A 14,675-nucleotide genomic window follows, 5' to 3' on the forward strand; every position below is an offset into this window, starting at 1 on the left:
AGTTGGAAATGTGAATTCAAATCTAAACACCCATACACAACCAGTTCAAATGGTAAGCTTAAAGGTAGAAATTCTCTAACTATTCATTTACTCAGAAGATCAGAGGATGAAGAGGAATTATAGAAAGGGTAGTATATTTTGATTCAGTTGAATATGATGACTTACTCCTAAAAAAATGGGGTGGAGAGAAAGCCAGGGCCCACGTTACACCTGCCTTTTTTGGTAGCACCAGCTTTGGGGGACTGGCCCAGCCCCCCACTGAGGCTCAAGTGGATACTTCTAATGGCTTTCGCAACCTCCTGGCAGGTTTCAGGTGGAGTCAGCACAGGAGACCAAAATACAAGAGCCGTGAATCCCAACTCTAGGCAGAGTCTCGTCTGGGCAGGCCCCAGGCAGCAAGCCCACAGCCAAAGGGACAGAGGTCTCCAATTTCCAGGGGGAGAAAGTAGCAAGAGAAAAGCACAGCCTCAATCCTTAGGGGCTTGAACAACTGCTCTCTAGAAAGACAGAAAGCGGATAACCACAGCAAGAGGAGGGACTGATCACTGATGGAAGAGCTACTCTTGCATGGTACCTCTAGACACTTTAACATGTAAATGGATCTAATCATCATAACAAAGTTATAGGGTCATCAAAACGACTCCAGTTTTCACAAATGATGAAACCGAAGCTCAACTTGCTCAAGGCCACACAGCTAATAAGCCGGAGAACCACAGTTTGAATTCACAGCTGTCCTCTTCCACCCTTTCTAAAGGCAAATGGAAAGGAGGAGAAAGCACAGCTCAAGGAATGTCACAGGAGTCAGTCTGCCTCGAGTCAGTTTAAAAACAGGCATGTGTCTCTACACACCGGGCTCTGTGTGACCGGTGAGCATGCCGGGATGATGACTGAAGTACCTGAGACAATTAGGCACCTCAAGCGATGATGGATTTGGGTAGTGGAACAAGCTGAAGATGCAAGTGGACATATCAGTGGGGAGCAGGGGAGAGTAGGATCAGTGGAAACGAGGCTGGAGTCCACAAAACATGAAAGTGCACAGGGCTCTAATGTGGCCCTTTTAATAAGAGGTGTGCTTTCTGAACACCTGTCATCCTGGGATGTAACAGCATAACATCATACTTGGTTTTATAAATGAACATATCACCTCTAAGTGTACAGAAATACTCTACAGCATTTATGTGAGGGAGTCCTTGATATCTGAAAATGCTTATTCACTGAGAAAAGCCCAAGACTTTCCAACTCTCTTTTCACTACCCTTCCACTGTTTGCTTTTCTTCTCTTCCTCTCCATCTCAAGCACTTTGCTGCATTTAGATGAGTGGCCTTACCTTCCTATTAGGTAATGAAAGGAGTGCCTGAGATCAAGCTACCCATTTGCTCAATGAAAGTCAAGTGCCTTTGACACACACCAAAATTCTATTGTTGCTGCAAACAGCAAAGAATGTCAACAAAAACTAAAATGATAGTATTTACATTTCATGTTGGTCTGCTAGATAAGTAGATTTCGATGCCAATGACCCACAGTCATTGAAATACACTTTACATTGGGATCCACAACAAACAAAGGAACATGTATATGTGTCTATGTGAATAAAGGAGACAAAAGTTACATGAAACAATACATGGCTGTCTTATGCACACACTCTGATATTTCTATCAGAAATATTGATTCCAGTTCATTACAAAAAACAAAAAGTGGAGTGATGCACTAGGTTGACTTTATGATCCACTTAAGAGTTGAAACTTGTACTTTGACAATCACTAGCCAGACCCAGAATATGAGGACAAATCCATGGTGTTGCAGGAACTCCCCAACCAGAGGGGTGTAAAGAAGGGTGGGGAAGCTCCAGAAACTGCACACACTCTTTTTTCTCCATTGACAGCTCCAGAAAAGGGTAAAACCAAGAAGAAAGGAGGGCAACATGGAGGTGATCATAGACTGAAAGAGCCCAGGGAAAAAGTAGAATTCATTTAAAAAACAGTTCTCAGGCTTCCCTGGTGGTGCAGTGGTTGAGAGTCCGCCTGCCGATGCAGGGGACACAGGTTCGTGCCCTGGTCCGGGAAGATCCCACGTGCCGCAGAGCGGCTGGGCCCGTGAGCCATGGCCGCTGAGCCTGCAAGTCCGGAGCCTGTGCTCCGCAACGGGAGAGGCCAAAGTTCTCCTGGCTAGTGGTCCACCAAAATAATGTGACTCAAGATTCCCCCTAATCATTTTTGATGACCCACATTAATTACTACGAAGCATTATTTACAAGGAAGGCGCTGTTAGAAAACTGATTTTATCCAAACATGATTCAGAACGTGTGTGTGTGTGTGTGTGTGTGTGTGCCCGCACACGCATTTGTGTGTATGTTTTAAACAGGCCAATGGACAGTAGCTGTTACATTTGCGGAATTTCCAGTCATTAGGCTGACCTCAGGGCAGGCGAGTGTTTCAGGGAGCGTGTATCAAATCATAATTGAGCCCTCAGCTGCACTGAGGCCAGTGGGCCTCATATCTTGTATGTTTTCCTGCATTTACTTTCAAGAAAATGTCCTAACTTAAATCCCTATCATTCCTCCCCCTCACCAAGAAGCTTCTCTCTGCAGTCCAGTTTAGAAGCAATATTAATCCTCAGTTTTCTTGCAAACCACTCAGAGGCTTCAGTTATCCAGTTGACTGATCACAAAGAAAAATGCAGGCACAAACATGACAATCGCACTACCCATTTTTTCTCATGTAATTACAGCTCCAAGATGCACATTTCTAAGCCCTTTCCCTACAAACACACGATTTGTCCAGTCATAGCCACACACTGTTTGTCTCTATCATTAATGTCTCTTATCAAAATTTTTAAAGCACTCCTTTTGGGGGCGGGGGTGGGGACAAAAGAGCATGTGTGAGGGAGCACATTCCACCCTTAGTAATAGGCTGCTCAGCTGTGAAAAGGGGGTTACCACTGAAAAACTGATGCTCTGTTTCCCTGTAGTCACAAACTAGCTCATTACTTACCAGTCAAATACACTTTCTCAGAATGAACTGCAACCTATACATCCATCCAGATGTCTCCTATTTAATGGACATCATCACCAACTCCCCAAATGAGTTACTTGGGGAAGAAAACTAAATTTCCTTTGGGCATTCTTCCATAGAGGCTGGATTTACACCCATTTAGTGTCACAGGTGTGTGAAAAAATTGATGAAAGCAGTGATTTTCAAGGTCCCTTCTAGGCCTTTTAGGAAGTGGTCTGAGAATGACTTGAACATTATAATTGTTTTAACACCTTCTGTGTTTTGACATATTCTGGGGTTCTTTGAGCAACAACAACAACAACAAAGTGTTCTGAGTTTCTGTTCTCATTCCAAGAGGACAAATTCGGACATTGGTCCCTGATGTCTCCTGGCATCCGTGCAGATCTCAGCTTCCACCTGGGGGCTGCAGCTGGGAAGATGCAGGAGCACAACCCCTCCTGACGCAAGGGGATCAGGGTCTGCTGCTGCCACCAAATCTACTCCCCAAAAAATGAAAAAGATGCAAGTTCAGATGGAAACTATGCTTTCCCGTCTTGGTCAGTGTAACTATCCCTTAACTGGTTTAGAATGTCACCAAAGAAGGGGAAGTAGAATAAGCTCCCAGCAAATAGTCAAGTTGACAGTCTTCTTCCTCCTCATGTTCCCCAATTATGCTTTTTGTTGTTGGTGTTGGATGGACAGGGATCCAAACAGCCAGGACATCATCACTGTAAGAAGTCAACCCAAGCAAATGGAAATCGGTATTCTTCGATATGCATAGAGAAGCATTTGGGATTTGAGCCATGATTCTGAGAACCTTGGGGCCAATGGGCATAGCCCTCTAGAATTTTTACAAAAGGCTGAGTGGTGCAGTCTGGTTGAAAGGAGATACAGTGGGTTTTTATACTTTTTTCTTACCATGACTCAGAGTAAGAAACATATTTTATATTCCTAATTAATACACACACAAACACAAATGTATAAAGTGAAAGGTTTCATGAAAAAATACTGACCTTATGTTGTCATGTACTCTTGACATTTTCTATTGATTCTATTACAGTAAAAATAAAAGAGCTAGACATGACTCACTAAATTGATTTCATGACCCCATGATAGTACGTGGAGAGCAGCAATTTGAAGATACACACACTCAGACACACACACACATACACACATACACACTCTGTACTAAAAGCCCTGTCTTGAAGCTGTGCTCTATTCCAAGTTAAACTACTTATATATTTGGGGTGGCTTGGGGAAGCTTGGAGATTAGGGGAGGCCTAAAGCTTTAGAGATGTTTAGTTTGAGAGTAACAGAGAAAAGTGAAGAAATCAGTGCCCTTTTTGACTAGGGTCCCTCTCTCTCCCAACAGTGCATCTTTCAGAGAAAGGGGAGCCAGAAAACCAGGACCCTTGATAAAGGACTAAGATGGCACACAGAAAGTTAGGAGAATACCAAAAGCAAGAGCAAAAATGATTTGAGTACCTCAAAATACAGCACTAGATTTAAACTTCTCCACATAAAACTATTGAATTGGATAATACGTCTATATCACAAATGTCCTAGAATATGACCCAAAGCCAAGCTTTAGTTACATTACTCTTTCCTTGTAAAATGAAAGTTCCCTTATGATTCAAAAAAATTCAAAGAATAAAATGGATGTATTTTTCTTCTATTTTTATCTTGTAACTGCACCAAGATTATTTAACTAACTTCAATTTTTTGAATCATTTCAGGCTAAAAATGTCTAAGTTTGCCACAAGCATATCTCCAAGTTTAAAAAAATAATTACATCAATATCTTAATGTGTCTAAGTCTTAATTTGTACACAGCTTACTATAGAAAGGCTACATTTTAATGAGTATCTTTTACTTTTTTTGTGTTTACTCAGAAAAATAACTGTGTGCATTTTTTGGAAGACAAAAGTCAAAATCTGGGAAACAAAAGTCAAATTTCAGCAAAAGATGGAAATCAGTATATACGTATGGAGGGTTTATAAGAAAGAAGTGCTATGGGCACGTCACGAATTTTAGTTACAACTCACAGCACATATCTTGTATCCACTTCTCTCCATTTCTTTGGGCCATTGATTCACACTCATCACAGAAACATCCGCTAGTAGACACTGATGACGGTGATGTGTGATGGGAGAAATCATGTGGGTCTAGGAATCTTATGCTCTTTCAATGGCGTTTAACATTTTCTATGGGAAAATTTCTTATCAAATGTGCTATATAAATGGCGGAGTAAGCAGAGGTTTTGAAATAGAGTTAGCAAATTCAACTTCATCTCATAATGGGGTTTTGAAATAGAGTTAGCAAATTCAACTTCATCTCATAATGGGTTATCATTAGCAAAGTGTGAGTTTAAATGACTGGTTAATTAAGTAGAACAAGTATAATGCCTTGGGTTGAATAAAATCCAGTATTTTTTTATTCATCAAACTCCAATCCCATCTCACAAATGTAAATTATTATAATGTCCCCATCTCCCTATCACTTTCCCACCCTCCACTTTCCACCCTAACACACCCTGAGTTCCAAAAGGAAAGTACAGCATTTCCAAGCTGGAAAGAATATTAGATCTTATTATCACTGCAAAAATAAAAACCAGTGTCTCCTAATATCTAGAATAGTGCTGTATCCCAACCATGCTGCCTTCTGTAGCTTGTACAAAATTCAGCCTATGATTATAAATGCATGCTCAGTTTCAGCTGCACTTGATTTATATTAATGTGAGACTCAATGGTGTCTACTGCCAAGATGGAAAGATTTGTGAATAAAAACACATTTCAACAGCAAACAGGAAAGAGTTTTCTCTTACCTGCCACTGACATGGATAATATTATATACGTATACATGGCAGATGTCAGGTTTGCTTGACACACCCTAATGTGCACATTTTGGGCCAAAGGGGAAAAATTACTATCCAGACAACTGACATTCTAGCAACCTCAAGAAATGAATCTCAGATTTGGAGTGGACTGAAGTCCACTCCAGGGCAGAATATATCATTCCCAAACTGTGCTATTCAGGAATCCTGGAAGGAATGCCAGACTTTGATGGAGCATGTGGTAGGAGAAAAGATGGGAGTACAGTTAGAAATGCAGTGTGCCAGGCAGCCAGTTCCCTCTGGGCCCCAACCAGGAAACGTGGTTAAGGATGTGGTTCTCCTGGTGAACTTGGAACTAGGAATTGAAACCTCAGAGATCAGGGGGGCACAGGCGGGCTTTTCTCAATCCTGCATCCTTCCCAACATGGGTGAAACTAATTTTCACTGTACCATCACCCTCATCCTATCTCACAGTGCCCTCTATCTCTGAAGGCTGCCCCTCTCTGCCTTCCCCTGGTTACTTCTAACTCAATTATCACTTCTTCTGAGAAGTCCTGGTATGGGTCAGACCCACCCCCTGGAGGTTCCATAGCACCAGACAGAGCTCTGGCATAAAACCCTGTCCTCTTGTTCTGCAAGTGACTGCCACTGGTCTGCCTTCCTAGCTGGACTGTGAGGTCCTTATGGGCAACGGTGGTATCTAATTCACCTACATCTCCCCACCACCAAACATTGGGTCTAGACAGTTGCTGAAGGCACAAACATAGTACATGACTGATGCAACTATTGTGCCTTTGCCTTCAAAAACACAGTCATTGTTAACGCAATCATGGCACTCATCATTACTGCTAGAAGCAAATTAGAAAACTTCAATATTTCTTAAACAAAAGAACAAAGGAATCAAAGCAAACATATTTTTAATGAAGTCAAAGATTTACTTACTCACACATATTCAAATCAAGCAAAATACTGATATATTCATCTTCGTTAGAATGACAGCTTATCCCATAAGCCCATCTAGCTACAAAAGCAGACTAAAAGTTGTATTCCCTTTAATTTGCTATGTTAAACTAATTGAGGTTTGATTTGTTGGGCAAAATTAAACCAACCCTATACTAATTTGTACTTCTATCTTCGTAGTCTGCTGTGCTCATTTCTCTGGTCATACTTGCTTAGATGATCTAGACATTTAGAAACAGCAGTCTGAAGTCTGGTGATTTATTCCTTTCTACGTGCTACTAACCCTCAGCACTCAGTTTCAGGAAAACAATGTATATTATTACATTATTTGACAATGACAAAGTAAACTGGGATGGCATTACACGCACACATTTTTAAATGGGATTTGTTGTTTGAGATTACTCTTGCTTGTCCATTTGGATGAAAAGTGCCTGTTTATGAAATGTACCTGAGGACTCTGACAGATTTAATACCTAATATCAGTCTAAGGACAGCAGTGAAAGCCAACTTCAAAGGTCAGGGGAGCATTTTGATGCAACATCAGGGATTGCATTACAGTAAATAAATATTTTTCTACTACCTGGGGTGAACAATGCACTGTGTTCTGTATAAGATATAAATGAAACCTTTTCTCATTAAGATTTCAGCTATTTTATCCTTTATTATAACACCTCTTGATTAGGGGAATGAACTCTACCACATGTCCAGATCTCCAGTCAGAAAACTAGGCTTTCTGAAGTGGTTACAGATTTTTTTTTTTTTTTCTTTTTGCGGTATGCGGGCCTCTCACTGTTGTGGCCTCTCCCGTTGCGGAGCACAGGCTCCGGATGCGCAGGCCCAGCGGCCATGGCTCACGGGCCCAGCCGCTCCGCGGCATATGGGATCCTCCCAGACCGGGGCACGAACCCGTATCCCCTGCATCGGCAGGCGGACTCTTAACCACTGCGCCACCAGGGAGGCCCGGTTACAGATTTTAACAGCAAATGCCATAAAATAAATAATAACCATCACTCATTTTTTAAACATGCATTTTCAAATTTATATTGAGGTTCATGGATAATTTACTTACGAGGCAAAGACAGTAGAAGGTAAATCTTTTCAAAAGTCTTAAGTAGATTTTTCTGTGTTGTGGTTTATATTAATGGACTGGATACCTAATTTTGAAGAAATCTGAGCTCAATAAGAATTCAAAAACATGCAAAAGCAATTTCCCAGCATATGTGAATTATAAGGGATCCATCCCTGCCTTCTTAGTCTTATAATGATTCTAGGAATCTCTGCAGAAAGTTCATTTTCAGCTAATAGTATCTAATAGAAGTCACTCCCTACTCATCATTATGTTCTTTCTTTTCAAGGCTTTCAAGATCAACTGCATGGGAGTAGATTACATTATGGGATGCATCCCAGTTCCCAAGACACACGTCAATTTCCAAACATTTATTGCCAAGGCCATGTAGAAGAGTCGGAAAAGAAACACTCTGAAGGAGAGCAGTTGTTCTAAGCAGTTGGAGGTGACAATTTATCACGAACCATTTAATCTGCCACCATGTGAAGAGTCTCCAGCGCCTTCACGTTCCAGCTTGGTGAGAATCAGGGTAATTTCTAATTATGGTTTAGGGTAGTTTACTCACCTGAAGTTAAACAGAAGTTTGAGGAAACGTGTGCATTTAAAAAAGCAATCATCCAGTAGGCTGGTAAATAAGGCACAATTATGCATAAAGTGTGCCTAGGCAATTTGTGGGTTTCATGTAAATGCCTGAATTATTTTTTTAACTAAAATGAAAACAATCTACTCTCATTTAGGAGAGGAGGGAAGTAAAATGATTCACTTAGTTAATATCCAAGTTATATTGTATATCATTAGTGTGTAAAATGATATTCAGGTGGCAGTTTTATATTGCTTTAATGATCTATTATGATTAAGCACAACTGGCAACAAGCACTTCAAGCAAAAAAGACCTTCATACTTTCATGAGAAGCTCAGTTCTGCTACTTATTAGCTGTGTGTGACTTTGGACAAGTTACTTAACCTTGGTTACCAGAGACTCAGTCTCCTTATCTTTTAAATAGAGCTAATAATAACACCATCTTTTGGGATTCACACACACACATAAGTTGGCTGGTCATTAGACATGGTCTTAATGCTCACCTTGCCTCTGGGATAATTATGCTTTTTTTCTAACCAAAGAATAAACCAGGACCCGAATATGTAAGTCCAAATAGTTGAGTGCCCCAATAGAAGGGGAATTACTATGCAAATATGTATTGCTTACCTTTTCTGTTTATGCCCTCCTTTCCCCCCCTCAATGTTTATTTTTACTTTGGAGATTTATTACTTTGTGCTAAGCATATTACCTTCGTCCTAAAGAGGTCCCTAACAGTGCAAATGCTCCAGGCAAGGGTAATTAAAGCCATTATCACTTTGTGGGAATGAGTTTGTGTGGTTTTCTCTTAGACGGAATACCCCATATACTAATACCTGGTACCTGGGAAAGGATAAAATGGCCCTGAAAGAGGGGGAAAGGGCACAGGATATATTTCACAATTTTCCTTGAGTAAACTCTGTCAGTTAATCATTTATTAAGTACTAAAAATTTTCTGGAAAAAAAACCAAAACTCAAGAAAATGGCATTAGTAGTTGCCTCTGAGGAAGGGAACTGGTACAAGGGTGAAGTAAGGGGGGCAAGACTTACTTTCTTTCTTTTTTGAAATAAATTTATTTATTTAGGGCTGAGTTGGGTCTTTGTTGCTGCATGCAGGCTTTCTCTAGTTGCAGAGAGCGGGGGCTACTCTTCACTGCGTGTGCAGACTTCTCCTTGTGGTGGCTTCTCTTGTTGCGGAGCACGGGCTCTAGGTGCTTGGGCTTCAGTGGTTGTGGCTCGCAGGCTCTAGAGCGCAGGGTCACTAGTTGTGGCACACAGGCTTAGTTGCTCCGCAGCATGTGGGATCTTCCCGGACCAGGGCTTGAACCCATGTCCCCTGCATTGGCAGGCGGATTCTTAACCACTGCACCACCAGGGAAGTCCAAGACTTACTTTCACAGTGTATCCTCTTATACCTTTTGAATTTGGTACTGCGGACATGTACAATTGAAACAAAATTTTTATTTTTTAAAAAACCCAATCCTCACACACTGTCATAGCTTTTAGAGATTTGCTTACTGGACTTTGACATTTAGAAGTTAATTTTTTTTCCCCTCTAAAATGTAAGCTGGAGTCATTTAAAATATGATTGGTTTCTTAAGGCTAATTTGTCTTCAAAATATTAAGCATATTAAGACATTCATATTCCTGAAGACACAAAGTTCTTAGACAAGTAATATTATTTGCTGACTTTCTCTATATGCAGTTTTCTTCACTAAAACTTAAGCTTGCTGCAGACAGGGTCTGTGTTTTATTAATCTTTGGAGACCCCATTATGGCAAACACTGAGCTTTCACAGAAGCGTTACTTTCTTGAGTTTGGTCCTCAGTCCTTTCTTCCAAGGAAGAAAAGTCATTAAATATAACATGATGCTTTGATTAAGAAGAAACTTCTCAGGATTTTAATAAAAACAAAACAACAACAAGAGACAGAGGCACGGAAAGGGAGAGGGAGAGAAAAACAGTTATAAATCACCTATAGTTGTAATGAAACTTGTGGGACTCTACTCATTGGAAATGCTTGCCAAACAAACACCAAATATGTCATAATGAGGGAGAACGAAGGTTGACCTAAAATCATGAACAAATTTGTTCAACAAAATATATTTGCTACATGATTATCGTGTTCAAGGCCCAGGGGATAAGATGTTGAACAACGCAGACATGATCCTTGCCCTCAAAGTTTTCATAATAATGGGAGGTACAGAAAGATAAACAGGCAATTACCATATGGTATGGTAAATACCACAACAGGGAGTACAGAGATGCTCATAAAAGGACAACCAATCTAATGCTTGAGAAGGTGAGATCTAATATCACAACAGTTGGGACTAGAGCTTTAGAGTCCTGCAAATCTGAGTTCAAATCCTGGTTTCACTAGTTCCACTCTATAACCTTGGGCAATTTATTTAATCTCTCTAAGACTCAGTTTCATCAACTTTTAAACAGGAATAATGATAGCAATGAGCTCAAAGAGTTGATGTGAGCATTCAATGAAATGCATGTCATAAATCCGGCACAATGTCTGGCAAATGGTAAGCACCCAATAAAGATTAGCTAATAATATTAATGGTAAGAGTAAGCTGAGAACTGAAGCATGAGTAGAAACAGCCAGGTAAAATGCAGGAGAGGAAAGAGGAAGAATGTCCTGGGCAAAGGAGGAATGTACACCCATAAAAGCAACAGCATGGTGAGCTTGAAAAAAGAACCTGGCTTGAGACAAGAATTGGGAGGCACCTCAGGTGGGGTCAGAGATGCAACTGAAGCTGGAAAGGCAAGCAGAACCCAGCTGAATGGGTTTATCAAGCTCAGTGGAGGCCCCTCTAGAATTTTAATCAGAGGAGGAACAGGATCAGATCTGAGTTTTAGAAGGACCAACTTGGCTACAGTGTGGAAAATGGAATGCAGAGGGAGAAGACAGGAGATCAGTGTTAATAATTTTAATATAATGCCTCAGCTGTTGTGGAGTTTCAGTTAGGGAGTTAGGTGTCACATATATATATATATATATGTATATATATACACACATATATATATGTGTGTATATATATATACATATATATATATATAAAACGAGCCAAGAAGTCCTTGAAGTGATTATTATCAGCTTGCTGGTATTAGCTAATTAGTATTTCATTAATTCATTTGTTCATTCAGTTAACAAGAATTTATTAACTTCAATGTAGGCAGCAAACTGTGAGAGATTTCAAAGAAATCTCTGAAGCACCCCACCCAACATGACTGCCCGCATTCCCCTCTCTGGCTGGAAGGCCCATTACTCTGGGAACACAGATCAGGTGCAATGGCAAAGGTGTTTTGGGGAGGGACCACACACCTGCAGAAAACTTGAGCCGGGAGGCAGTGCTAATGAGCAGATTAGGCTGGAACCTAAGGCATGAAGAAGACTCCCCTTCACCCTCAGAAAGGGAAATGTCACTGTAACTGCATCAGTGTACAGGAGACTTCTTACTGCTCAAGGAGTAAATCTTCCACGACCCATTGGTAAGTGAATAATAACGACCAACACTTATGAAATGTCCTGTCCTCTATATTTCTGATGGATTAATAAATTTATTACCAAATTCTATGAAATAGGTATGATTACGTCCACTTTACAGGTGAGAAAACTGAGGCAAGAGATACTCCCTAAGGTCACAGAATTAGATCCAGTCTGATGTTCTTATCCATTATACTATGTGGCCTCTGGCAGTGGGCCACCAGCCTGAAGAGTGAAACCCATTTAAAATGCATGCCTCAAAATCTGACGGGGAGACAGATCAATGCCCACTTTAGTATCAGGAAGGCCAAAATTTGAAAGGTTTTATTATAGGAATAAAATGAAATGGATGATTAAATATATGGCAGTCTCTTAACATGAAATTGGACCAGCCTCATGAAATGAGTATCATTTTGAAAGGGTTTTAAAAATCTACGTTACTCTTTTAAGCACAAACCACAGCTTTGTCATATGGCCTAGGACACATTAGAAAGTATTCAAATGGGGTTACATGCTTATCAGTTTAAAATAGAATGGGTCATCTCACAGATTCAAAGATGGAGAGGTGGCGAAGGAGATAAAAGAGCTAAGAGAATGAGACCTGTTACTCTTTTGGTTTTCTGCTAAGGCAGGGTGAAAAAAAAAAAAAAAAGCTGATTATCTTAGTGGGAAATAAATCAAATATACTTATTCTCTCAGACCAAGCAAGCAAAGTTCTATCAACCAAGTAGTGAAGCATGTGGATAAGAAGCATATTTTAACTACAAGCTCTATGAGGCATTTCCAATGCGAATCGAATAAAGGAAAAATAGGAAGGGAAAATCCTTAACCCTCCAGATATGAAAGAAACCACCAGCTTCTTGCAATGCCACTTGATGCCAATAGCAACCAAGAGTCTTGACCCTGGGCTCTTAGCAGGCAATGAGAAGACTCCCGGGCCAGACGGCATTTTAAAATCGAATCTCACTCTTATTTGTCTCTCCCCACTAACCTACCTTGTGTTTAAAGCAATCACAGACATTTTCACAAACTGCAATATTTTAAAGTAGTCACCATCCTCTGAGAACACAAAAAGCTCTAATTGCTATGAGTTTAAAAATATAGAGAATAAAAACTATTGAATTTGTGAAACCACCATTTCCAATTAAACACACAGACACATACACACACACAACACCCTACTCCGAGTTCCGCTTTTCAAACCCAGACACCACGGCTCAGCAACAGGCCAGTCTTCTTACATTCATTCACTTGCCAGTCCCCTTTGCGGGACTCACTCTCCACGACCGAAAAGTAACTCGGGACGGCCCAGGTCTGCGGGCATCGACCATTAATCCATCTGGCCCTCCCTGCTCCCAGCTCCTGGCAGGACTTGGGGGTTTAGGGTCATCAACCGGCCCCCCGGAGCCCTCGCCCAGGCTCCGCCCGCCCGCTTGGAACGGCACCCCTCCCTGCCCCCGCTCCCTGGGAAACGAGCAGAGTTGCACTGTCTTCGCTGCTTTTTAATCTTTACAAATAAAAATGCCTGTGAGACGGATTCCCCACCCCACCCACCTGCCCGAGTCCGCACCACCACACTCAGTCGGCTCCTCTAGAAGGCATCCAAGCTGCGCCGGCAGCCGGGAGGCGTGAACAATGAACTTCTAACTTCTCCCTCTCGCACACACACCGTCTCCCCCAAATGGGAAGTTCGGAACTAGCCCGGGGGCCACTTCCGCGATTCCCCCCGCACGTCCGGCTCGGGCGGCGCGGGAGGGCCCGGTGCGCGTCCCCGGCCGCGCCCCTCGCGTCTCCGGGCGGCCAGTTACCTCCTTCCTCCGGCTCGGCGCCCCGGGGCGGGTGATGAGGGCCGTCTCCTCGCACACCACGGCCACGTCCTCCACGAACACGCAGTCCGGGAGGCTCTCGTCGGCCGGCAGCTGCACCACCTGCAGCCCCAGCTTACTGCCCAGCACGCCCACGTACAGCTGGTGCTGCCGCTCGGCGCGGGCGAAATCCACCTCGTCGCCCTTGGTGCGCCTCAGCGCCTGTTGGCCGAGGGACTCGGGCAGCCCCCGCACCACGACGTGGGTGGCCCGGCCGAAGGCGGCGGGATGGCCGAGCGAGGCCATGACTCGGGGAGGCGGCGGGGGGCGCGGCAGCCGGGTCTTCCGCGGGCAGCGCGCGCCGAGCCTGCGAGCGCCCGGCGGCTCCCCTTGGCAGCAGATGAATGTGGTGCAGCGGGAGCCCGGCTCGCGCCCGGAGCCCTGCCCGCGCGACTGAGCATGCCCAGACCTCCGGGCGCCTGCCCGCGCGCAGCCCGCGCGCCCACTTGGCGCTCTCGCGTTTGCGGCAGCCGAGGCGGGAGTTGTAGTGGCGAGCATCGCACGAGGAGTGGGGCCGGAGGCGGCGGCCGAGGAAGCCGGCAACGCAAGGGGTGCGCGCCGGTGAGGGGACCTCGGCCAAAAGGCGCTGTACCCGGACTTGACGTTACCTGTGTTCCGCCGCAGGTGCACGCCTCACGTCGACCCAAGGCGCACTTGGAGAGCGGGCTATGTTCTGGACAGAGCGACTGTGGGGTCTTCTTGGTGGTCGGGAAGCAAAAAATGGGATTCCTTTGTGGACAGATACTTTGACCTCTCTCCCTACTGTCCTGCTCCCAGGTTGCCCAGCACGTGGTACCACGCCTCACCTCCACCCCCAGTTCCTAGCGTGAGAATCTGTCTTCGCACCCAAGTCCACCTTACCTTGACTTTCTCTGCAGATGACCCCTCAC

General features: G+C 43.2%; 1 protein-coding gene across 1 annotated transcript in view; it reads right to left on the bottom strand.

The window, feature by feature from the left end:
- DDAH1 (dimethylarginine dimethylaminohydrolase 1) overlaps positions 1 to 14,283 on the bottom strand; it is a 153,846-nt gene extending 139,563 nt beyond the window's left edge. Inside the window, exon 1 of the mRNA XM_060090031.1 lies at positions 13,729 to 14,283. Within this exon, the coding sequence (XP_059946014.1) occupies positions 13,729 to 14,283 (555 nt within the window). The remainder of the gene's footprint in view (positions 1 to 13,728) is intronic.
- Positions 14,284 to 14,675: the final 392 nt, after the last annotated feature.

Source organism: Mesoplodon densirostris, chromosome 2 (assembly GCF_025265405.1).
Source record: "Mesoplodon densirostris isolate mMesDen1 chromosome 2, mMesDen1 primary haplotype, whole genome shotgun sequence".
Taxonomy (NCBI): Eukaryota; Metazoa; Chordata; class Mammalia; order Artiodactyla; family Ziphiidae; genus Mesoplodon; species Mesoplodon densirostris.